We start from the raw sequence: 26,684 nt of genomic DNA, 5'->3' as shown, positions 1-26,684 counted from the left end.
GAGCTGGGTGAACTAATTGGTCATAATGAGGCCTTCGTCCTGCATTCTAACTTGGCCCTCCACTGCGATTACTGTGTGCGAACAAGTTGCTCTCGAGTCTCGACAAACTTAACACTAGAACTGCCCAAGTGTACCCTTTTGCATAGGCGTTTCATGATTGTTCATGCCTTATAATGGTGCGCGCACGCGCGCACACACACACACACACACGCACGTGCACACACAGTAAATGCACGTGCACACACACGTGCACGTGCACACGCATGCACGTGCGCACGCACACACATTCCTGTGAGGGTGTTGGTAGATCTTATCTCCTTGTCATAGTTATGAAAGCCCACCTGGGAAACTCCCATTGCCATAGTGACACAGCAAACAGTGCTCACTGCACACAAATAAATTGCATTTATGCCTCCCCGTGCAAGGGGGCAGCCCCACACAGCGCAACAAGGGCGCAGTGCAGCATACTCGGGGTACCTCAGTTATGCAGGGCGACGGGAGAGAGTACTCATTAGTTATTCCACACACCAACCTGGTGGTTCAAGGGTTAAACCGGCAACTTTTGTGCTGCAAGTCTGACGCCCCAACCGCTTACCCATGAGGACTGTAATGACCTTATGACCATACACATACAAACACATACTGTAAATACAGTACATTTTCACACACACATACACACACACGCGCACACACACACGCACGCACCCAAACACACACCCCATACAAACATCATCCTGCACTGTCATACTGTCATACACACACACACACACCATCATGCAGCTACTGTCATACTACACACACATACACACACATACAGACACAGACACACACAGACACACACACACCATCCTGCAGCTACTGTCATACTACACACACATACACACACATACAGACACAGACACAGACACAGACACACACACACACACACACACACCATCCTGCAGCTACTGTCATACTACACACACATACACACAGACACAGACACTACACACACACAATTCTGCAGCTACTGTCATACCACACACACACACACACACACACACACACACACACACACACACACACACACACACACACACACACACACACACACACACACACACACACACACACACACACACACACACACACACACACACACACACACACCGAGTGGGTAGGGTACTGACGTTTTCCTGTGAGGGGTTGTTGGTGGCTCTGATGCCCTCGTCGTGAATGTGCACCTGGAGCTCCTGGATCATGTGAGGTAACCCGCTGGACACCGCCCTCAGCAACGTGTACATGTTGGCCATGTCTAATAACACACATGTCAAGTTCAGATGAGTATACTAAGAAGTTATATGAAGTGTAAGTACTGTACATATTGGACACCGCCCTCAGCAACGTGTACATGTTGGCCATGTCTAATAACACACATGTCAAGTTCAGATGAGTATACTAAGAAGTTATATGAAGTGTAACATATTGGACACCGCCCTCAGCAACGTGTACATGTTGGCCATGTCTAATGACACACATGTCAAGTTCAGATGAGTATACTAAGAAGTTATATGAAGTGTAACATATTGGACACCGCCCTCAGCAACGTGTACATGTTGGCCATGTCTAATAACACACATGTCAAGTTCAGATGAGTATACTAACTACCTGCCGGTACATCTATTAGCAGGTTCACCACGTCCTGTAGGTTGACTAAGTCTGGTTTACTACTTAAACATGTTCATAGTATACTCCCCAGGTGTCAAAGAACAAAAACAAACAATGAACAGCAGCAGGATATTACTAAAATGTTAAAATTTTAAGACGATTGTCTAATATGGAAATATGTTAGACAATAAAGCTTTTTGATTCTTGAATCTTGAATAAAATGCTATTTGACTTACTGTAGGACCTGTACAATATATATATATAATATTGAAAGTGGTTTGGCCCACTTCACTAAAAGCTCCAGATATATTGGGAACGTTGAGTGTAGTGGACCAAACCACTTTCAACAGAAAACCACAAGCTTTCTTGGAATAAGCGCTTATTGATATGAAACAAAGTGCATACCGAGAAAGGCAAAAAAGGATGCTACTAGTCAGACAGAATTTACTGTTTCGCTTTCACTTCTCATCATGACAAAACAAGAAATCAAAATAGCTGCAAAATACTGATTGATTCATACTGACACATATACAAACATGAACATGAACAAGAATCCTTGTTGGCATGAACTGAAACCATGTGATAGTCATGACATGAACGTAAATAAATAACTAAGCGGCGGCGTGTAGGTTTGACTTGGAAAGTGGTGGGGACATTGATATTGCAAATTGCCCGGGCTAGCTATTTTTGCATTGTATTTGTAATTAAGTGGTGGGGACAAGCTAGCTCATCTCAAAAGTGGTATGGATATTTCCTCATCATCTACACCTGAAATTACCCCCCCTCCCTCACCGTCTCCCTTCTCCTGGCGGTAATGTTTTGGCACTTGGGGTCAGCTAAAATATTTACATTTTATCTCACATTTATTCTGGCTTGCCAGGCTACTAAAAGTCCTGAAATGAGCGTAAATAAATAGCTACCGGGTAAGCGTGCCCCCTCACCATCTCTCTTCTCCTGGCGGATGATGTTCTGGCACTCTCCGTGGAGGAACTGCAGGTGGTCGGCCACCATCCTCTGCTGACATTCGTGGATGACCTTGCCGTAGGAGCTCGGGTGCAGGTACTTCCGACACCGCACCTCCTCGTCCTTCAACCGCCCCAGGACCTGCCGAAGGGAGAGGGCAGAGAGGGGAGAGGGGAGAGAGAGGAGAGAGGGGGGAGAGGGGAGAGGGCAGAGAAGGGAGAGGGGAGAGAGGGGAGAGAGGGCAGAAAAGGGAGAGGGGAGATAGGGGGAGAGGGCAGAGAGGAGGGAGAAGAGAGAGGGCAGAGGGGGGAGAGGGCAGAGAAGGGAGAGGGGAGAGAGAAGAGAGAGGGCAGAGGGGGGAGAGGGCAGAGAAGGGAGAGGGGAGAGAGGGGGAGAGGGGGAGAAGGGAGAGAGGGGAGAGAAAGGAGAGGGCAGAGAAGGGAGAGGGCAGAGGGGGGAGAAGGGAGAGGGGAGAGAGGGGAGAGGGGGGGAGAGGGGAGAGAAGGGAGAGAAGGGAGAGGGGCAGAGGGCGGAGAAGGGAGAGGGGAGAGAACGGAGAGAGGGCAGCCAAACAAGGATGCCAGTCAGAGTGTTTCAGCATTCTAGTGTGATGGTGCTCTGCTGTTAACGCAGATTGAAAATGAAGTCTGAAGGGCATCCAAGCCGTCGTCTTAATCCAAGCCGTCTTCTTAGATTAAAAAGCTTTTAGTGTTAAGTAAGTAAGCTAGTTCTTGTTTCATAGAAGTTCATATTTCAACAAGCCTAAAATGCCAACCTAGCAGAGGAAGGGGTGACGGGAAGAAAAAAATAGGACAGTGTCAAGCTTTGTGCTACGTAATCGGTTTAGTACTTTTTGTTTTGTTTGTTTTTGACGGGAGGTTTCAGCCAGCGGAGACCAATTTGAAGCTCATTGCTAAGTAGTATGTGCAGGGAAGCTGACAGGGGGGAAAGAAGGGATCGGTTGTGCCGCGCCCAAGGAGAGAGGGGGCCCATAATAGGGTCCTCCCCATTACATTGCATGGCTTGTATTGTATTGGAACACTTTGTCCCGGGCCTGACCAAAGCTGTCAGCGGCCCTGTGTATGTGTGTTAAAGGGACACTGTGTGAGAGTTTTAGTTGTTTATTTCCTGAATTTATGCTGCCCATTCACTAATGTTACCTTTTTCATGAATACCACCAGCATCAAATTCTAAGTATTCATTATGACTGGGAAAAATGCATTTTTCATACATGAAAAGGGGGATCTTCTCCATGGTCCGCCATTTTGAATTTCCAAAGAAAGCCATTTTTAGCTACAAAAATGACTCTACTTGGACCATACTAGAAAATATTTGTTTATTACTTAGTGAACTTTCATGTAAATATCAAATTTGGCAATAGGCAGCCCAGTTTCAATGAGCAGCATAGTTGCAGTACCTTTTTTGACCATTTCCTGCACAGCGTCCCTTTAAGTCAGGTGTCACCAACGTTGTGCCCGCGGGCGCCAGGTAGCCCTCCAGGAGCTTCTGAGGTGCCCACCAAGGATGTTAATAAACAGTGACGACTACCAGATTTTAGTCACAGTTAATACTTTTCTTGATTTAAATATGAGATTATTTATTCTTTACAACCTATAAACAAATTATCATTCAAAAGTGTGATTTGAGAATGATGCCAAGACATCAGTAGAGGATTTTGAACAAAAGTAGCCCTCGGGTAGCCCTCAGTAGCCCTCGGGTAGCCCTCAGTAGCCCTCGGGTAGCCCTTGGTAGCCCTCAGACCTAGAAAGGTTGGGGACCCCTGCTTTAAGTTATGGCAACTGGTGTGCAACGTAGTAGGTTAAGGGTCATTCCATGACAATTCACACGCCTTCCCCACATGACCCTCTCCGATTTACCCGATATCTCACATACAGGTACCTTTTGATGTCAATTGAAAGAATACCAAGTATTAGCATCCTACGTCTAACGGTTGCGGAGATGAAGCCCTCCAAAGTTGGGGTGCCATGCCCACTTTTCAAGCCTGTGAATTGCATACAAAATTTACAAGCAGATTTTGACACCTCTAGTTTTAGTTTGAAGGAAGATACAGGCCTAAAAATCACCATGGCCCCTCAATATGACCCTGTCTACCAGATGATGTACTTACAAATAGCATGCGTTGATTATTTTTGGCTATATTAAGCCTTAAAAATTGAATTTGTGAAAAGCGTGATGAAGAGTCTTGCCATTTTGGGGTTCCAGATCTTGGAAACTATGTATGCTTTGGGAGTTATAATTGATTTTCCATGATATTTGGGAACTGTACAGTCTATTCCAAAAAAAGTAGGGCACTCAGACTTTTAATCATGGAATAGGAGGGACTCAAAAACAGCTTTTGGACAAAATTACCTTACGGTACCCTCTACTTCAGGCCTCAAATTAACCATGTGGGCACTTGATGACTGGAACGCCCTTTTAACCCCATGTACAGTAGCATTGTATCAAACATTCAAGCTTCGAAAAACTTTGTTTTTCAAAGTTCTTCATATTAATCTTGGCCTTCAAAGTATATGTTTTTGTCTATGTCTCATCACAGTGTCTGTTTTGTCTGCTGCCATCTGCTGGTCAAAAAATGCAACAACAGTGTAATGTAAGAAAACAAAAGGGGCTTGACAATCTTGCCCATAATTTACCAATAAAGTAACCTAGAAATCTAGACGCCCCTAGGGGTTAAGGTCGCTAGGCTACCAATAAAGCACTTTAATTCCACAGTATATTGCTATTAATTATTGCTATTATTTTAACGAGCATTATGCAGAATGCTCAATCATAATTACATTTCTACCAGGACACCCCCACCCCCATGGCTGGTAGAAATGTAGTGCAGGGTGAGGCCATCTTGGGACTGGCATCATGATTGAGCATTAAGCAGTCACACATAGGAAATTATTTAAACTATAAATATTCATCATGCTTGTTAAAATCATAATTAGTATAAAGCAATATACGGTATAATAATTACAGTGCTTTAATGGTAAGATTTTCCAGCCCCTGTTGTTCTTACACTACGTTGTTGTTACTTTTCTAGACCAGCAGATGGCAGCAGACAAAACAGACACTGTAATAAGATAGAGAGAAAAACATATACTTTGAAGGCCAAGATTAATATGAAGAACTTTGAAAAACAATGTTTTTCCACGTTTGAATGTTTGATACAGTGCTACTGTACATGGGGTTAAAAGGGCGTTCCAGTCATCAAGTGCCCACATGGTTAATTTGAGGCCTGAAGTAGAGGGTACCGTAAGGTCATTTTGTCCCAAAGCTGTTTTTGAGTCCCTCTTATTTTATCTTTTAAAGTCTGAGCGCCCTACATTTTTTTAAATACACTGTACAGTTCCCAAATATCATGGAAAATCAATTATAACTCCCAAAGCATACATAGTTTCCAAGATCTGCAACCCCAAAATGGCAAGACTCTTCAACATGCATTTCACAAATTCAGTTTTTAAGGCTTAATATAGCCAAAAATAATCAAGGCATGCCATTTGTAAGTACATCATCTGGTAGACAGGGTCATATTGAGGGGCCATGGTGATTTTTAGGCCTGTATCTTCCTTCAAACTAAAACCAGAGGTGTCAAAATCTGCTTGTAAATTTTGTATGCAATTCACAGGCTTGAAAAGTGGGCATGGCACCCCAACTTTGGAGGGCTTCATCTCCGCAACCGTTGGACGTAGGGTGCTTATACTTGGTATTCTTTCAATTGACATCAAAAGGTACCTGTATGCGAGATATCGGGTAAATCGGAGAGGGTCACCTGGGGAGATTCTAGGGAATCATGTGAATTGACATGGAATGACCCTTAAGTAAGTCATGGTTTGTTTGCCTGTTCATGACGGGCGGTTTCAGCCAGTGGAGACCCTTTTGAAGCTCAATGCTAAGTAGTATTTTAAGAAAATATACTATTATGACATCACGTTGGGGGTTCCGCAGGCTCATAGGAGTCTATGTAGAACCTTAGAATCCTGGGGGAGTTCCCCCAACGTGATGTCATACCTGCAACCCCACCTTTAAGTTATGGCAACCGGTGTGGTAGCCTGGGCCTGGCTCTCACCAAATACATGATTCCACAATGTTGTCAGTAGCTTATAGAATGAAACAGTAATGTTCATTTTACTCAAACACATGCCTATAAGTAGTAAAATCAGGGAAAAAAAAAACAATCATTTCGAAGTGGTTTCTTAATTTTGTCCGCGGCTCCATACTGTATGATTCCCCAAAGCTCGGCTTGGATCCACTCACAGATATGGGAGGGCCAGCCTATTTGGGAAGGTCAGCTGACATAACGAACCAATCGGGGGAGATTACCGGGAGGGATTTTCACAAATGGGACGTAGTCAAAGGGGTTAAGCATAGTGTAGAAGAAAATAGCAGAGAAAAGCGACAGCTGTCACAGACAGCAATGAGGGCTTGCATGGAGGAGTCACGCATTATTCCGAGTCGAAATTTCAACTGCATTGTCGAATCTGTGAGTGGTTGAATGACGACATACAAGTGGTTCCTTTTCTAGCTTCGCTCGGCGTTTCACTACGGGGAATCACTTAGGGCGTAACCATCTATGGAAGCTCCAATGACATTACGTCTGTCAAAGACAGACAGGTCGACTCAGTCAGGCTCCGCCCCCCTGGTTGTACTACCCATTCGACCCGCTTGATACAAGCATTCTATACACGGTGTCTTCATTCTATACGGTTTCGCCCCAAGGGTTACAGTCGTAACTTTTACCCATCTTGTGTGAGGATTTTTTTATAAAGCCACACCCTTGGGATGGCGAATCAGTACGGCGCTAGCTAAATGGAACCACATTCATCTGCCGAAGGCCACATTAGTGGTGTGTGTGTGTGGGGGGGGGAGAGACTCAGCGAAACAGACCACAGTGTCATGTGTCTTCCAGTTTAGGCATTAGTCTGTGGGTTGAGGGAGGGGGAGAGGTGTGTGTGCGGTCAGAATAACAAGGTCAATGTTGCATCGTAGTATCTTTAGTGTTATCTTAGGGTATTAGTCGGTTCCTGTGTATTCCTTGTACGTCAGTCCTTATCGTCTCCATGTACTGCATTGTGTGTGTTTGTGTATTTATGAGCGAGACTGTGTGTGTGTGTGTGTGTGTGTGTGTGTGTGTGTGTGTATATATGTATGCATGTGTGTGTGTGTGTGTGTGTGCGTGTATGTATGCGTGTGTGTGTATGTGTGTGCGCGCGTGTGTGTGTGTATATGTATGCGTGTATGTATGCGCGCGCGCGCGTGTGTGTGTGTGTGTGTGTATGTACGTGTATGTATGCGTGTGCCTGTATGTATGTGTGTGTGTGTGCATGTGCGTGTGTGTGTGCCTGTATGTATGTGTGTGTGTGTGTGTGTGTGTGTGTGTGTGTGCCTGTATGTATGTGTGTGTGTGTGTGTGTGTGTGTGTGTATTCCATATTGTGTGTGCGCGCGCGTGTGTGTGTGTGTGTGTTTTCTCACCTTCTCCATGTACTGTGAGCAGGTGGACTCCTGTAGGAGATTGGAGGCCTCCTGTTTATAGTACTCTCCAGTCTTCGTCAAGAAAGGCCCTTCAAAGATTTCCTGGTAAAACTGCACGCAAAGAAATGGAGGGAGGGGGGAAACATGTATTCAATGCAAGTGTGCAACATCAATTAACCCATTGTGTCCTGGAAGCACATATACGCTGCATTCAGGTTCTTGAGATTTGAGCTGTTTTATTTAAAATGTGGGGAAGTTAGAGCTGAATGAACACATTCTCAGGCAAAACGAGGGTCCTAGCTTTTAAATGCAACTCATTTCATGTTTGTATGTGCTTCGGAGACTGAGATAATAGGTAGAGGGCACCCTTTCCCAAAAAGGGCTTAGGACAAAATGGGTTAAAAAAAAAAAAAGATAATTCATTTCCTTAATCTATCCAGAGTCAGAGTGTACTTGATTGTCCCCAGGGGGATATTTGTCTTGGGCTTCACCCACTGCATTGTGATTCACTAGTTGTTTTCAGGCCAGCCAGAATCGTGTTGGTGCCTGTTCCCGCATTCATGCTAGACTGGGTACTCGACCAGATATGACCATGGGTGCGTTCCAATATACGACCTTGCGTCCTCCACTTGTGCTTGTGGCCTCGTACCAGGAAGTAATACGTCATGATGACATCACCGACAACAGCATTATATTTCAATATCTCGCAAAAGCTCAATTGTCAAGTCATTTTCTGATTTGCAAACTGGATGGTGAATGAAGAATAGTCCGCCAAAAATTTTTTGGGCTAGGCTGACAGTGGGGAAACATATTTGTTTTCTCCACGGAGGAGGGGCCAGGAGGCGGGGCGAGGCCACAAGCACAAGTGTAGGACGCAAGGTTACGTATTGGAATGCACCCCATGTGTTACCCCGCATGAACCTGCAACCGCCTAGATCAGTGTCGTGGTTCACAGAGAAAAAAAAACCAACTTTCTTGTTCCTAAATGCCCAGACTTTCGGCGTGAAAGTGTTTTTGTGTGTCTGTTGGTTTCGAGATTAGGTGCAGGAGAGGGGCACCAGCATGGTTCTCTGTTCGGCCTGAATACTCCAACTATACATCCATCTAGGGATGGACCGATACCGATACTTGCTCATTATACTCGTACTCGTCAAACACTTGCCGATACCAGGCACCGATACTGCTATTACACGAAACACTGCAACATCTCTTCACGTTTTTTTGACTTGACAGCAGCATGGGGAAAAAGCACCACCTCATACATTTACTAACATATAAATCTACATGGAAATGGACAATAAAATGGACAATAAATAAATACCACGGGTGGAAAAAAAATAGGATGTGCCTATTTATTGCCATTGTATGGTGGTAAAAGTATCGGTATCGGGACTGGCAAGTACCAGAGGTTGCGCTAGACTTTTTCACAGTCCGTCATTTTGACGGACAGTGTCGAAAAAAATCTGTCATCGCTCATTTTTTAAAATCCTCATTCTCGTTTCTCAATGTGGGGGTCGCGACCCCGCACCGGGAACAACACATGCGCAATTGCGGCCAATTGAGAGTAAACCGCTGTGAATACACCCCCTTTCACTCGACATTCATTCTCCAACTTTGAGGATGGAGTCAATTTTGCTGTCCACTTTCTCTCTCTGCCCCCCTCGTTGCACTAAAGCTGCAGATATCTCTCATGACGCGCGTCTGATTAAGTGTTCAGCGCTATGGTCACCACAAGCACTTTTTTAAAAGACGCGTGCAGGGCTTTATCCAACAGCTGTCAGTCACTCGTTTTGCTCTGATTAATACACCGATTGTAATAGCCTACAAAGGCGCAGTGTTAAATGGGTTAACATGCACGATGGAAAGGAAAGCCGTCTTGAAGCAGAAAGGTTTAGCCCAGGCAGTCGACAAAGGCACTGAAGCCTACAACAGGAAGACGACCAGATTTCGCAAAACTTTGTTGAAAAATGTCAGCGACGGTAAAGGGAGCCTCTCTATACGTAGCCCCATCGGCTTAAATATGTTGGCTCTGGGAGCGCGGTAAAGTTGTCTGAATAAAAAATATATCGCCTATAATGGGTGAACCAGCTATCGAAATGAGAGAAGCCGTTTCAGGCAACGTTTGCCAAGTTGTAAGTTGTGTTGCCTGGTAATATTTAGGCTCTTGAATATCCGTCGTTTTTATTAGTTAATGTCCTGAAGCCGTTTTAGACCTGCGTTGCCTTTGAGTGAAGGTTCTGGCTAGCAAACATGCTATTCGCATATTTGTTTATGTTTCAAGTAGGGAGTTATGAAACAATGCTTCTATGAAGGGCGATAGAGGGACAACTTCGTCATTGGCAGAAAATCAGATAGTTGGTAAATGTAGTAGGTCTAGGTCTACACATAGTTCTGAATCTTAAAGTCGAAGTCACACGTGTATGGTGGCAACGTCTTAGTTATTTTAATTCATTATTTGGAACAAGTGGAGAGGCGCGCGCTCTGCTGCAGCCAGTCGCACAGCCCTGCTGCGGCGCATGGTATGACAAGCAGGGAGAGAGGGAGAAAGGCAAATGTTATAGCATGAAATTATCTGCGCTGATAACTATGCCTAATTGAAATGCAATACTCTACTCGATAGAGGCGTAGGCCTACTTAAACTTAGGATTTATTTATCATGACCCTGAATATTGATCCGTCAAAATGACGGACAGGCTTCAGAATTTTCCGTCATCCTTCAAAAAAATCCGTCAATGACGGACATTTGTCGGTTAACGCGACCTCTGGCAAGTACAGACATTAATGTACTCATACTCATATTGGTTTTCAAAAAAGTTGGTATCGTGCATCCCTACATCCATCCATCCTTGCTGCCCATTCAGCCTCTGCACAGTGCTACTTACCTTTAGTGGAAATTTCTTCTTGTACTGTTCAACATGAACAAAGGAGTTGATAACCCCATGAATCACTTTCTGGTTGGGGTCCTCACCACACCGGTCGCTGTCAGACACAAAACAACACATCCCATTCGTTACCAATAGCACTGCAGTACAGTAAAGTACAGGGACCGGTTGCACAAAACACCTCAAGTTAAGGATTTCCCTTGAAGTCTGAGTAAAGGGTTCCCTAAGTGAAAGTCAAGTTGAACAAACATCCTTACACCTTATTTATACCATGTACAAACCCTAACCCTAACCCTAACCCTAAATAAGTACAAAAGTACAAGTAAGAAATTGGTACATGGTGTTACACTGGTATTACATGATATTAAATATTGTTACACTCAGGGGAGTTAGGTACCCTAATGCTATACAGGGGCACAGTAGGGCACTGAGAGATAATACGAGTATGTGAAGCTTGCCAGCACATTTTTTAGCAGTAATTTATTTTAAAAAGCTTGTAAATGAATTACATTATTACAGGTAGTGCATGTGCGCCATTTTGTGCGCATTCTGTAGATTACTCCGTATGCTAAACTTGAGCTAAATTCCAAGGTAGCAAGGTTGTTGTTTTCTTTGTGAAACTCATACCGGGGCACAGCAAATCAATACCAAGGCACGTGCCCCTGTGAAATAGGTCTAGCAAAGCCCCTGGTTACACTGTTTATTACACTGTACCTAATGTGGTAGTAGTGTAGTAATAGTGTAAACTGTTAAGTGTAACCTACACCTTAAGTGAAGGATTTCCCTTGAAGTCTGAGTAAAGGGTCCCCAAAGTGAAATTCAGTTGCAAAAACATTCAGAAGTTTTTGTTTACATTAGTGCCAATGGGGACGGAAACAGACCCCAAGTAAGTATGGCCGCCACTTGAAAATGTGAAACATGCCTGGATATTCAACTTCAATAATGCAAGGTCCACCCTTCACCATAGAACTACAGTGCAAGCACAGCACAGTGTGGTATAGGTTGTATGGAATGGTACAAGGTGCATCTTTAAGCCAAGAACTACAGCAGAGTACAGTCGTTTCCTATGCTATTAACAGTTGCTCACATTCAGTCACCATCCATTACAGCAGTGGTTCTTAACCTGGGGTGCGGGCACCCCCTGGGAGTGCGCCAGAGATTTCAGGGGGTGCGCAAAAAATGTTTTTGTGTTGAGGTTGTGACCAAAATTCTGCTTCCAAACATAATAATTAGGCCAAATCAAGACAAAATTATAACACGTTTTGGTCCCCATGTAAAGTCATTAAAGTATTGATTAATGTCTAAAGCAAGAATCATTGTAATTAATCATTGAAATCATTTTTTATTGCGTATACACATGTAGAATTTTGGGTTGGGGGTACGCGGCTTGTCTTAGGTTAGGGGGTGCTTCAAAAAAAAAAGGTTAAGAACCACTGCATTACAGCATCCATTACAGACATTAACAGACCAGACATATTGCAAACACCTACATAAATAAAAAAAACTCCAGCTCTGGATAAAAGGACACTGAAGGAGCAGCGTCCTAATCTATTTCTGTCTTTCATGAGTTCATGTGCAAAATGCCACTCACAGAGACGTAACTATAATACCAACAAATTATTCAATTAAAACCACAAAAGGTAAATCGAGCCAAAATCTCTCCTGTTTTCCAGTAGTGAGTTAGAACAAATTACTCCGAGAAGGTGGCTGAGTTCAAATTTGTTTTCACGACAGCAACAGCTGCACCCCTTTCCTTTAGTAATTAAATTTTTGCAAAACCCAGACTCAGAAAATGACTCATTATACAGCGACTAATGAAGTTTGTGATGAAGTCAAGTTACACGGATATGACCTTTGAACACGCCCGGGACAAACTATGAGAAAACAGAATTACGGCTAATGTAACAGAACAGAACAGAACAGAATACAGCAGGATGTAACAGAACAAGAGAATACAATACAGCAGAATAGAACCGTATAGAACCAAATAGAATAGAATAAAAAATGAAAGAATAGAAAGGAACAGAATGGTATAGAACCGAATAGAGTAGAATAGAACAGAAACTACTACAACACAACAGGACTGAGCAGGATAGACAGCCCGAGGTCCGGCAGGTGTGTAGACATGACAGGTGACTTACTTTTTGATCTCGTTCAGCAGCATCCGGATGAGAACAGCCTGCAGCGGCTCAATCATCAGCTTCCTCCACATATCCAGAGCCAGCTGCAACAAGACGACAGAGTTTTAATGAAGAAATATACAATAACAACAAAGTATACGCTAAACAATGCAGTAGTCAGGGGTGATAGTGAAAAAAAATCCTGAGCCTGAACTTTTTCCCCTGCTCTAACGACTACGACAAGATACTGCATAGTGACGTATCGTAGGCCTATTTTGACACATTATCCAAACATTTAATAGCCTGTGTGACCATTATTCAGGCCTGATAGTAGAAGAAAACTCTGAACCTGTAACACTTTCTGAGATAAGAATTACCTAATGGCTATTTATTATCAATGTTTTTATTTTTGCAAACTCTGTCAAGCCTGAAATCAGGCATGGAGCCTGAATACTATCAGCCCTGAGCAGTAGACCAAGGCAAGGCAAGTTTACTTGTACAGCGAATTTCATACACAGACACAGTTCAATGTGCTTCGCAAAAAAAAACCCCAACATTTCACTTCTCTACATTTCTCTTTTAACTGCTCACAACTTGTTGGGCCATTCAGACCTTCTTAAGAGGCAAGTGTAATAGACAGTGCGCAGGAAATGTGTCTGCTACTTTGAACCACTGGTTACAGTCAATGGACCTGATTGATTTGAGGTGTGCAAATAGTAAGCAATGCACAAATCCTAAAACCAATAGACTTTATTGTATTTATCATGCATTTCCTTTCAGCATTACTGAAATGCACTGTAATGTGGCAGCACGAGGTCACACCAACTACCACACTAAATTCAGTGCAATCCTGTGTATATTTAACCAATATCACATGTCAATAAAGGCAATAAAGAACTGGTCATGAACCTGCCCTGAATGAAGAATCTGAATGAATGAATGAATGAATGAATGAATGAATGAATGAATGAATGAATGCTTTCTAAAATTGCTCTGGTAGCTCTACTACCGATTAGATATGAACAGGGGTGATAGTGAAAAAAAATCCTGAGCCTGAACTTTTTTCCCTGCTCTAACGACGACGATAAGATACTGCATAGTGACGTAAAGTAGGCCTTTTTGACACATTATTCAAACATTTAATAGCCTGTGTATGACCATTATTCAAGCCTGATAGTAGAAGAAAACCCTGAACCTGTAACACTTTCTGAGATAAGAATAACCTAATGGCTAATTATTATCAATGTTTTTATTTTTGTAAACTCTGTCAAGCCTGAAATCAGGCATGGAGCCTGAATACTATCAGCCCTGTATGAATGTCTGGGCCTCGTCTGTGGATCAGACGACTAGGGCACTGCCTGTTACGCCGGCGACCGGAGCAATTCCAGCCTAAAGGGCCGTACACACACACATCGCTGCTATTTGCTAGCTTCTCGCTTGCTCGCCTACTCGCCTCTCTTTCATGAAACGTTCACTGAAAGTTTCCGCGGCTTTAACTGCCAATGAACTGGCGAGAAGTACCGAACTCTGCCTTCCAATTGGTTACTCGCTTACTCGCCTCGCTCGAACATAAAATATTTTCAACTCGGGATCCGCCCACATCGCATCGCTTGTACAGTACTCGCCTACTTGCCTGCCAGTCTCGCTGGAACACATTGACATTCTATTGAGTTCATTCGCAAAGCGAGTAACTAGCAGCGACGTGTGTGTACGGCCCTTAACAGTAGGGACACAGACGTGAATCTGTCCGAGCGAAGCGAACTTCACCATTCATTCCTATGAGGGAGGCGAAGGCAAGCGAACAGGAACGAAGTGAAGCGAAATTAATCAACCAAGTTTACCATCATGCAAATGAGGCGGCGGCCAATCAAATCAAGAACATGACTGTTTTATTCCATTTGATTCGCCGTGACGACCTGGCGACGGTTGAGCTGTCAGAATGAAACTCTGATTTTCGCCTCTCTTCGCCCCGCTCATTACGCCTGCTGCTGTATGTGTCCCTATCGTAAGGTCTTTTCCTCAGTCCTCCCGTCTCTCTCTCTCTCTCTCAAATTGCTTCCTGACTCCTCTCAAACTGTCCTGTCCAATAAAGGCAAGAAAAGTCCAAAAAATAAAAAGAAATGAAAAAGATCTGAATGAATGGCTCACCTCTCCGATCTCCATGAGTGGTTCGTTCATGTCTACCCCTCCGTAGCCATACTGCAGGTCTGCTTCAGTCAGCTTGTTCTTCTTGATAAACTGAGTGTTGAGATATCTGCAACAGACACATTATCACCACAATTATCACTACTGGCGGTAAAAGCAAAAGCCTCCCAGCACACTCCCACCATTGACACTTCAACTTGGAATTTAGGAATCCTCTGAAAAGAGAGGTGATGCGTTTTAAAAAGAGCAGAGAAGAAGAGAAGTCAACATGCGATGACTTCATCTGACTATTCCCAAAACGTAACGATATGAAATTCTGTGTTTGTTCAGGAATACCATTACGTTCCCAGATTTGCCCAAGGCCCTGAACTGTAGGCTTTCTGTCTGGTAGCAGAAGCTCTTGAGAGTCGGTCTGAGGGGAGCCAATAGACAAAAGCCAATTTGCACAGAGTGTGAGAGATACTTTGCGAAGGAGATTGCCCTCTGCCACTGTCTATGGACAAAACCCCAACAGCTTCTTTTGATGGACTGGGACTGTTTTTGATGGCTTGTCTGATGCCTTACAAGTTCTTTTTCTTGTTTCTTACAGATGGGAAGCATACAGAATGCGATATTGCTTGCGTACAACCGAAGGCATCACCTTTCACATGTAGTTTCCAGTGTACTCATTAATTTGTACAGTGTCTTTTTGTGATGCCTGATATGACAGAAGCCAATGAACACACACACAAATTTGACCATATGCCATCAGTTCTGTCTCCAGCCCTTCCCAAAAATTTCCTAATAGCCAATGTAACAGCACTTTCATACAAAGACTGCAAGCTTGGCAACAAGATGTGTTATGGCTTTGGTACAACAAACTCTTTTGCCGTTGTTCTCTGCAAGGATGTTCCCCAATTGGTGTTTAGAAATGATTTGCGAATGTATAGGAACTGAGAATTCTAGTTACAGGGCCCTCTTATACGTGCTGTGACGTGAGTGTAAAAACATTTACTTCTGAACTATGCATAACATCATAAATAAATAGGCTTTCTATTCTATTCTATTCAATTATATTCTATCATCCAAACATGCACATCTTTCAGTCATCCTCACATTCAGGTTATGCAGTCCTCATCTCAAACTGAGAAACTGTAATTACACCGAAGTGAAAGTAAAAGTGACTCCATCAGATAAGAGGGAATCCCCTTCCAGAAAACACTGTGTGATCTGCATCCGGGAATCGAGCGCTCATGATGATGCACAAAATAACACTGAATGAGATGACGCCAGAGCATTTGGCAGTAGTAGGGTGCCTTGCTCTAAGGCCAGGGGTGAAGGTAGACCAGAGTGCACAGGTACCGGTATGAAATTTACAGCCGGTGCGCAGTACAGAGAATAGGTTTAATGCTGGCCCAAAAAAAAAACACATCTGAAAAAAGTAAGGTCTGTTATTAAAGTAGAAAACACATACAAGTAACACTTGAGACAAGTGTCCTATGAACAGACATCCGAAACGGCCATGCAGCTATATAGAGCTATATAAAGCCAAAATCTGTAGTGCACGTGTTTACTTTGTTTGCTTGTTTATTTACTTTGTTTATTGTTTGATTGTGGGTGAGGGGTTGGGTAGCACCGGAAAGACATGAAAACTACTTTCACCCCTGTCTAAGAGACAACATTTTTGTGCTTCAGGCTTCACCCCTTTCTGAGATTCTGGTCAGCTAATGGCGGCATGATTGTTTGGTGGTTGATGGTTTGTTAACATTTTCTTTGAATATGTTTTAACATACTCCGAATATCATCCTGGACGCTACTGCTGAATTGTTCTGCAGATGTTGCATAACTTGGAATAGTATGTTAAGAAGACGTTTCCAACAATCTGTAAAGAAATCCATGCCCCCATTAAATGGCCAGGAGCTCCAAAAAAGCTAAACAACAACAATCAGGAACATAAGACATGAATAAAAGACATAGATGCTAATGACCTGTATAGGCAGTCCATGTAGTCGGCCCCCTTGCTGTACTCCTCCCAGTATCTGTGGTACATCACTAGAAGCTTCTCCTCTGACTCAAGCACTTTCTGCAATGAAAAGAGAGAGAGAGAGAGACAGGTACATTAAAGTGTGCTGTATTTACACGGATATCAGGATTTTCTTATGCATGCATAGAAATACTATGACAAGTAATAAGCATGCAGTAAAATTGCCTGTCATAGACTGTTTTTGTGTGTGTGTGTGTGTGTGTGTGTGTGTGTGTGTGTGTGTGTGTGTGTGTGTGTGTGTGTGTGTGTGTGTGTGTGTGTGTGTGTGTGTGTGTGTGTGTGTGTGTGTGTGTGTGTGTGTGTGTGTGTGTGTGTGTGTGAAAAAAAGCTATTTAAAATGTGTGAAAAGTGCAATGGTTTATTCATGTGTTTTTAATCACACCAAAATAACTACATAAACAAGTGTAAAAATGTACCGGTAATTACCTTGTACAACTGACGAACATGATTCTCGAGAAATACTTTCGTCTCAGTATACAGTCTCTCGCCCAAAGGTTCTGGATAAGCAACGCAAAGTGCGTAAATGTCCCTGTGTGTTGTGGGTCAAGGGGTCATATAATCGATGAGGTGTGGTGCGTACAAGGGAGTTCTTTTAGGCTGGACTCATTATTTTGCCGTCATGACAGCCAAAATTGTCATCATCCCGTACCTGTACACAGCGTTAGAAAGACCAGCCCTGCATGGAGATTCACTACCAGCCCTGAATGTCCCTTTAATGCAGCATCTCAAAGGATGGAGACTGAGAGCATCGTGAGGGATTGCCCATTGAGTCCTCACTGCTAGAACCAAGACCTCAAGGGCGCAAGTAAAACTGCCCAGAAATGGATCCAGTGTTAGCACAGCAACTGTCATCGAAACCCAAAATCAAAACAATAGCCATAATACAGTGTTTAGTGTTGTTCTTGTTGATGTTGTTAAAGGGTAATTTGTGCCAATTTCAGCATTGTATTGCTCACACTACCCTTGACTTGTCAGACATTTTTTGCTCAGCACTTTCCAAGATCCTGGCAATTCTTAAATTGGGACATGCATTTGTTTATTTTATTTTTTTTAAGTGTCTCCACATACTAGAAATATCAGTTATTGGTGTGTTGTAAGGTCCCTGCTGATGTTGCCAACTTTGAGGATGATATTTTAAGTAGGTAAAATGTAAAGAATTATAAACATTGTAACTTACCAAAGGCACAACGTTGTAAATGATGTCAACAAACTATGCCCCCATTTGAGTGGCCAGGATTTCAGAAAGGGCTAAACAAAACAATGCCCTGTCGTCGAGTATTGACAAGTCAACAGCAGCGTGAGCATACGTGTTTAAATGTAGGTTTACATTGACAGGACATCTCCTTTGAAGTGATGGATGGTGGAAGGAATCAGCTCTCATTATGATGAAGGATACGAAAATCTGTCGTTCCAGGTTGCTCTTTCAACATAGTCGAGCATCACTACTGCTTTGATTGTCGTCAGAAGCTTGTTCCATGTCTCGTCAAAATCCACTACCCGTGGTTTTAAGGACATTCTGTAATCTCTTGTAAAACCTGAATGAAGTTAAATAACACCAAGTTAATAGGGACACATAAACAAGACAGGTGAAATCCAAAGCAAGCCAAATACAACTACAACACAAAACAACCTATGCGGGTAGCCTACAGAACGTTTAAACAGGCGCACACATAGGATGAACCTGCATGGCACTGCAAATTACTTTAACCTTCGTACTAACTGCCACAGACATACGCACAATGCGAGACATCATGTTATGGAGGGTTTCATGGTAAATCGTCATATTCTTCGCCAATCCAAGGTGTAAGCTCCCCAATAGAAAACATTTAGCATCCGTGACATCCAAGCTTGGTGACACTTCTTCCTGTATCGTTAACTCATTCTCTGCCCTTCTAAGGACAACTTCTCACAGTTCTCAGACTTAATTGGTCACTCATTTCGTTAGATAACGTAAACAAGGTGTATCGTTGAGGTTAGGATGAGTTTACTCACGTGCAGTTTTCAAGTAGACACTGATATTTTAATGAAATTTATGAAGAGGGACGAGTTACTAGAAATGCCTCAAGATGTCAACATTCTGCACACAGCACACTGAACAAATCTTCATAGCGAACTCATTTGGGGTTTAGTTTAGTTATTCTCTCTGCCAGACTACAAGGTCATCTTGTTTTTCGATTTACGATCATCACGTAAACATAATGCCTTAAAATGCTGGCTGTAATCATATTTGTTCAGCTAGCTGACAATGTTAGCTGCCAGGCTCACTTGCTCTGTAAAACGGGGGCTAAAAACTAGCCTTAGCTTTAGGCCTACCCAGGTAAGGTACATTAGCTAGGCTATGTGTATACTGTCGTTATTCAAGATTCTTGAATAGCATTTCAGTGATAACTACAGAACTCATTGCAACAATATATATCAAAAGAGCAAGTTTGCCCTGTTAGCGGCATGTTTTGCAATAGTTATGCATCCCAGTTCACGAGCTAGCTTTGTTGTAACTGAAACGGTGACTGTAGTGATAAATACGAGTCCTAGTACCGAACGGTTTAGCTAGTGAGTTAGCAAGCACGTCAACTCATAGCTTTCTTTCATATGCTCTGCACAAACCCATGATACACAGCCGCATTTATTTGTCAAAGTACGGCAAACAATGACAGGTAGGTAGATTGATATTGCGATTACCTCCAACCAATGTCACGATGTTGGAATAAAACTTAAAGTCCTCAACTGACAGGAGCTTGATCTCTTTCACTCACGCCTCTTCACAGGCCCTACCATTGTATCAGCTGTAGGTGATTTACAACATGCATACATTATTGACATATTAGTTAATTACATGTTTGTGACGTTTTAATTCAATTAACTTAAACATATAGGAGGTAAGTCCATCACATATCAAATCATTCGGCAAAAAACAGATCCCATTGTGGAAAAGGAATATATAATGGGGCACCACACCCCTAAATTTGTTATGGTATTTTCTGAAACTACGGAAGGTGAGTAGGAACAAGAGGAGTCTCAAGACGTACAGTCACTCTACTGACCCACGGAGCAAGATTGCGACAGGCGTTACAACATTCCACACACATTCAGATTTTATACCAATGTAATGAATAATGGTGGCTTTGAAACAGCGGTAACATCGCTAGTGTTGTTTTGGTCATACTATCTCAGGGGGGCCGAGTTCCCTTCTTGGACATCTTTTCTCATTTCTTCGTGCCAACCTTCGATGCCCCACTCAGTTCGGACCACAGGATGGCCTGCCTTGCAGGGGCCTATGTACCGTAGCCCAGGCCCAGTTTGCCTTAAAAAACTAAAAATAGTTTAGTCAATAGAAGTAGTGGCGCGTTAATGTAATGTGTGTAAACGATATCCTAGTTGTTAGGGCCTGCCTGAGCCTGACACACTTGTAAAACCCAGGTTATTTATGGAGGGCTAGGTTGATTCACACTCTGCTCCACTCAGATTGTGTTAGAATGGTCTCCCCCAAAATAGGCTTCATTGGTGAACGTGCTATTAGGCTACTAGTGTAAGGTGTGTCCTTTAAACCTGTGCTGTAAAACCAGGCAATCGCGGAGACTTACTGTGGTAGTGCAAATGAACCTGGAAGAAGTCATAGTGGATCCCAGGAGTTCTTGTCTTCATTCATGCAGATGTCTTCTTGAAATGGGTTGACCCTGGCCCCTGGCCCTTGATGCTGAAATACTACATAATCACAGCTCACCACCCCTACTGGGGAGAGGTTGTATCATATCACTGAAGAAAGTAAGATAAATTAGTAGTACTTTGTAATACTCTACCATGCAGTGCTTAATTTGTCAAGCGGGAGGTCCTGGAGCGCAGAGGATGGGTGGCTCCCCCCTGAGGGGGATCTGTGATGTATTTCCATGAGGTTCCATCCAAGGTTCCGGAGCTCTCGTCTGAGGTTCCGGAGCTAGCTCCCCCTTGCTCCCCCTCAAATTAAGCACTGCTACCATGTAGCCTATGAAGTGATAACTGACACTGTGGCCTGGAAGTGTGAGTAGTGGATGACCAATTTCAATCCTTTGTGCAGAGCTGCTATGACTTTACTGTCACCAACATTGTAATGACCACGCTTTAATTTCTTACTTAAGGCTCTCGGTAATGTCATATCAATGTTGTTATTAGGCACAACATTTCTTGTATAGAAGGCTTCAATAATGCAGGCGCTGATGTATGAACCCGATCAAGGATGAAAGTTCAGATAACAACACACCCTGAATAAGGTTCCTTTTTATTTCTTGGAGCGAACTATGCATTTTGCCCAGTGCATCTGTGACTGAGGTGTTCCTTTTCTAACGTTTTATGCCACACTCTGCTAGTTGGCCTTCGTTACACTGACTCTCCCCCCTAAACCTCACTCCCGTCCGGGTCACGGCACCACTGTGACGGAGGTGTTCCTGCACCTTGTGAACTACATGGCAAAAATACTGAATCAAACCAAGATAAAGCAAAACACACCCACTCAATGCAAAAGCGTGTGAAAAAGTTGGGTCTCCTAAGGGGGCGTTGTCCCCTACTTCTTCTTCTCTTTTTGAAGTGTTTGCGCAAGACGTGCGCTACCGCCATCTACAGCGCTAAGGGGACTTAATTGATTCTCAACCTCAGGACTCCGAAGGTCTCCTAACCGAAGGTCTCCTAAAGGGGCGTTCACCCGACATAAAGTGGATACCGGAAAAGAAACAAAATGACGCTTCTTGGTTAGATCCAGTTTCTTTGTACATGGTTCGGCAATGGGGGTCACAGTACAAGTGCGCTGAGCTAAAGGGCCGGTCCGATAGCCCAACCAGAACGTATTGATGCTTCGGGAGGGAGGTTTACTATTACTAAAGTTCCACGCCGAATTCTGCTAGTTGGCCTCCACTACACATCTAAAAAAGAACAGTATCAAGTGTGCTGTGTTTTCTGAACTTTCATCGCTGTTATAATGTAGCGGAGTCTTTTCAGCAAAGAGTGAACAAGCCCGATGGCAGGCCCATCTGAAAGAGGCTACAGGTTATGACATGCAGTGGCCTATACATCGCACAACAGAATATAACTGAATGACGCAAGTTTCACAATGGACTTCGTTTGCTTGCGGATGATGGTAGGCTTTGTCAAACTTATGGGGGGGTTATCTTTCTTTTCTTTTTTTTTACATACATTCTATGTGAATACACACGGTCTGGCTTTCGCAGGACACGAGCGCCCACACACACACACACTACTGACTGAAAAACCCAAAGGTTGCCGGTTCGACTCCCGACCCGCCAGGTTGTTGGGGGAAGTGATTAACCAGTGCTCTCCCCCATCCTCCTCTATGACTGAGGTACCCTGAGCATGTTACCGTCCCACCGCACTGCTCCCTTGGGCGCCATTGGGGGCTGCCCCTTGCACAGGTGAGGCATAAAAATGCAATTTCGTTGTGTGCAGTGTGCAGTGTGCACTTGTGTGCTGTGGAGTGCTGTGTCACAATGACAATGGGAGTTGGAGTTTCCCAGTTGGGCTTTCACTTTTTCACTTTCAATTCTGAGGCCTCAGGCAGATGTGGTATCCCTGAGCTATTGGCCTGTGGTATCTCTTAATACCTGTACCTCTCAAACTGTAGCCGTTGTAGCTGCCATTTCAAGCCTTACGTAAGTGGCAAACTGCGCAGGAACACCTCGGTTACACTGCTGCCGTGACTGGCGTTTGCCTTTAGCTCCGTGGTATTGCATCTGTGCCTCCTCCCATGCTGAAGTGTGGCAGTGATTGGGAGGTCACAGGTTCGAGCCCCGAGTGCCGACCTCGGTTGCATATAACCTGACTCTCGCCAGATGAATGCGTTAGGCTACGGCAATCCTTTGCATGATTGGAGAAACACTTGTCGTCACACATTTTCAATGAGCTGCCACTTTGACTACAGATTTGAAAATACTGTTAAAATGAGCGAATCAATATCGATTCTCCACGCGAGCGGGCATTGTTGCTGAAAAAAAAAATCGCTTTTTATTTATTTTTCACCGTTGCTACGACCGCCTGGCTCAAGGCAGCCGGAGCATGAAAGGGAGACCAGTCCGCAACGTCATTTCACCAAAAAGTATTTATTTTTAGAAAGGCAAAATATCAGTAGTGTAAAATAATAGTGTAATGCATGTGTGCGAAAAATGTAGGCCTAGTGCGAAAACCAAACAAAACCAGCTCTCAGCGAGAGCAGGGGCCAGGCGTAGCGTCAGCCCTGTGAGAGAGAGCGAGATGCTGAAAGCCAGCCGCTTTAGTAGTAGCAAAGAGACTTGAGACAAGAGGGCTTACTCACGTCATAACAGCGTAGTAGGAAATGATGGCGAGGGGAGTACGGAAATGTTATTCACTGTGGAACAGGTCATAGGACAGCGTGAATGTCTGTCAGCTGTCCTTAATTACCCCCAGCAATTACTGCTGACCAACAGCTGCCGTTACTTGGCCACAAATTATCCATCATGGTGTCGCCCCCACTGACCATGTGCAAGGGAGTACGAAAATGACATCTATACTCATGAACGGCGTGACGTTTTCCATGTGCGTTACGCCCATTTGTGGGGGAAAACAACCCATGCAAGTCAATTGGTGATGTTGGGGTTTAATAAGCGAAAGATACGGACCTGTAGACTAGCGTTGTTCACGCGCAACATGCCGAAAACGTGTCGTGTTGCCGGCTGTTCAAATAATAGAGCCAAACAGCTGTGGCAGAAGTATGGACTGTGTTCATTTAGACAAGCCGATGTAGCATGTAAGTTGATGAGACATTCGGTTTGTTTTCACCCATAAAGGGGCGTAACGCACATTTACGAGCAAAGTACCCGGATGGCCGTTCATGAGTATAACCATGCGCAAGGGAGTTAATTTTCCATCCACTCGTGTCCTCAGGCAACGCCCCCGTACTACACCGTGGCCAATGCATTCCCCGCCAAGAGATTGTTCTTTCTCTTGAGTTTCTTTGGTAGTAGCCTCCATCAAAGCAAACCAGCTCCAGCCATCTCCAATCTGCAGGATGAGACACAGGCACAAGGGGGCGGAGCCCACCCAGACGTTAGACATTAGACGTTAGTCCCAACACCTTCTCCACTACATTTACATTTTGACTGAAAATACTGCAATCCTGATTGTACTACATTTTGGTTTGGGATCAGGGCGAATCAGAAGGTCCTCCATACCTTCATGAGTCAAGCTAAGTTAGTACCTGTAGCAAATCTTGTGTATTGGTAAGCCTATATTACATTATATTAGGCCTACATTACACTTAGCTGGCGCATTTATCCAAAGCAACTTAGGTACAGGTATTTTACAGGGTACTGGTTACAGTCCCTGGAGCAATGTGGGGTTAGTTGCCTTGCTCAAGGGCACCTCATGAATGGAGGTGTAGGGAGAGGTAAGGGCGGGATTTGAACCACCAACCCTCTGATCTTAAGTCCACTTCCTTAGCTATTAGGCAGAGATGTCAAAAGTGACAATAAAGGTAAAAAAAGGAACACAATTCCCTTACAACACAGCTAACTTATTTGAGTAACCAGTATGCACTTGTACGATCAGCTATCTCCATGCTGGTTGAATCAAATTTATGGAGGGTTTTTGTTGGTGTCTTGTTTGGTTTTTGGTGTTTTTCAATAACGACACAGTCTATCTTAGGTACAATGGATTAACTGGTGTAACAGCTATGTAAAATAATGTGCTAGTATAGCAATTACACCACAAATTTACTTTTATTGTTACTTTTACTTTTGACACCTCAGGTATTAGGCCACCACTGTCTGCAATGTAAGAAATAGCCCAACTGGGAAACTTTGTCATTGTGACACAGCACTCAACTGCACACAAGTGGACACTGCACACAATGAAATTGCATTCATGCCTCACCCGTGCGGGGGGCAGCCCCCAATGGCGCCCCAAGGGAGCAGTGCAGAGGGACGGTACCATGCTCAGGGTACCTCAGTCATAGAGGAGGATGGGGGAGAGCACTGGTTAATTACTCCCCCCACCAACCTGGTGGGATAACATGGCATGACTATCCGGGAACTCTTGGACTCTGGAAAAGGAATAATCTCTCAAACACATTGTTGTCAACACTGTTTAATACCATCTGCAATGTGAGTCTTTGTCACCTACCCTAATCAGATCAGTATTTTATTAATGCATTTAATTACAGCTCTAATTTGGAAGCTTATCACTAATAACACTTTTCATGTAGTTGTTAGATAGGCTGTTAGTGGTTGAAATTGGGTCACTTGGCTAAAAGACTGTAATCAGTGTCTTGGTACACTGAAAGAGTAGCTCTCCATGAAGAAACACTGGATAATTAACCCACAAGCAGTGTGATGTGCCAGTTTTTAGCCACCATATCATCTGATCCTGAGACATTAGGGTACTACCTTACCTTCTCTCTCTTTGCCATCTCCAGACAGGTTTTAAGGACAATGGCAAATGCCTGCGTGTCTTTTATTTTTGACCTACCACACTTTCAAGATATTTGGACTTTTTTTTAATCCCAAGGGCTAGTTTTAAATCTCGACAGCATTTTCTATACTAGAGAAACTCTGGTGAAAACATGAATGTCATCTTGAACAATTGTTTATCGACCGACCAGGTAGTCATCACCACTTTCTAATGAATATCCATTTGCAGACAATGCCCTTCCATGGTGTCTCCTGTCTCCTCTCCATCTAGGCCAGGTGTCACCAACGTTGTGCCCGCGGGCGCCAGGTAGCCCTCCAGAAGCTTCTGAGGTGCCCATCAAGGATGTTAATAAACAGTGACGACTACCAGATTTTAATCACAGTTAATGCTTTTCTTGATTTAAATATGAGATTATTTATTCTTTACAACCTATTAACAAATTATCATTCAATAATAGCGTGATTTGAGAATGATGCCAAGACATCAGTAGAGGATTTTGAACAAAAGTAGCCCTTGGGTAACCCTCAGTAGCCCTTGGGTAACCCCTTGGAAGCCCTCAGACCTACAAAGGTTGGGGACCCCTGATCTAGGCCTATCGAAAGCATTTTGGTGCAGCACTGCAGTGGGCCTACCATGCACTAGACTCGAGCACAGGTGGGCTATTATATTGGCCCAAACAATGGGTTTAGAATACTGACAGAAGGTGTCAGGTGTTAGAATAGAATAGAATAGAATAGAATAGAGAGCCTTTATTGTCATTATACAAAGTATACTGAGATTTGAGCTTCCCTACAAGGTGCACAGTCCTTTATAGATGAACATTGTCCAAGTCAAGTCAAGTCAAGTAGGTTTTATTGTCAATTTCTTTACATGCACTGGTCATACAAAGAATTTGAAATTACATTTCTTGCTTTCCCATACAGACATAGACTAATCTAGGTAAGGACATAGACAGTATAGACATAGACAGTACTTATACATGGACGTAAGACAGTATGGACATAGACAGTGCTCATAC

The 26,684-nt window shown here is 43.6% G+C and overlaps 1 protein-coding gene across 2 annotated transcripts in view; it reads right to left on the bottom strand.

Moving 5' to 3' along the window:
• cul2 (cullin 2) overlaps positions 1 to 20,028 on the bottom strand; it is a 33,312-nt gene extending 13,284 nt beyond the window's left edge. Inside the window, exons 1-10 of one of the 2 annotated variants that reach the window (XM_063206441.1) lie at positions 19,940 to 20,028; positions 18,657 to 18,795; positions 17,687 to 17,789; positions 17,205 to 17,299; positions 15,241 to 15,346; positions 13,114 to 13,196; positions 10,973 to 11,069; positions 8,091 to 8,201; positions 2,568 to 2,751; positions 1,170 to 1,294 (exon numbers count right to left, since the gene is read on the bottom strand). In XM_063206441.1, coding sequence (XP_063062511.1) covers positions 1,170 to 1,294; positions 2,568 to 2,751; positions 8,091 to 8,201; positions 10,973 to 11,069; positions 13,114 to 13,196; positions 15,241 to 15,346; positions 17,205 to 17,299; positions 17,687 to 17,789; positions 18,657 to 18,775 — 1,023 coding nt within the window. In that variant the 5' untranslated portion in view covers positions 18,776 to 18,795; positions 19,940 to 20,028. The remainder of the gene's footprint in view (positions 1 to 1,169; positions 1,295 to 2,567; positions 2,752 to 8,090; positions 8,202 to 10,972; positions 11,070 to 13,113; positions 13,197 to 15,240; positions 15,347 to 17,204; positions 17,300 to 17,686; positions 17,790 to 18,656; positions 18,796 to 19,939) is intronic. The other variant, XM_063206442.1, reaches the window with a different exon arrangement.
• Positions 20,029 to 26,684: the final 6,656 nt, after the last annotated feature.

The sequence above is a fragment of the Engraulis encrasicolus genome, chromosome 9 (genome assembly GCF_034702125.1).
Source record: "Engraulis encrasicolus isolate BLACKSEA-1 chromosome 9, IST_EnEncr_1.0, whole genome shotgun sequence".
Taxonomy (NCBI): Eukaryota; Metazoa; Chordata; class Actinopteri; order Clupeiformes; family Engraulidae; genus Engraulis; species Engraulis encrasicolus.
The sequence above is the reverse complement of the archived record's forward strand: the minus strand, read 5'-3'. Positions and strand labels throughout refer to the sequence as shown.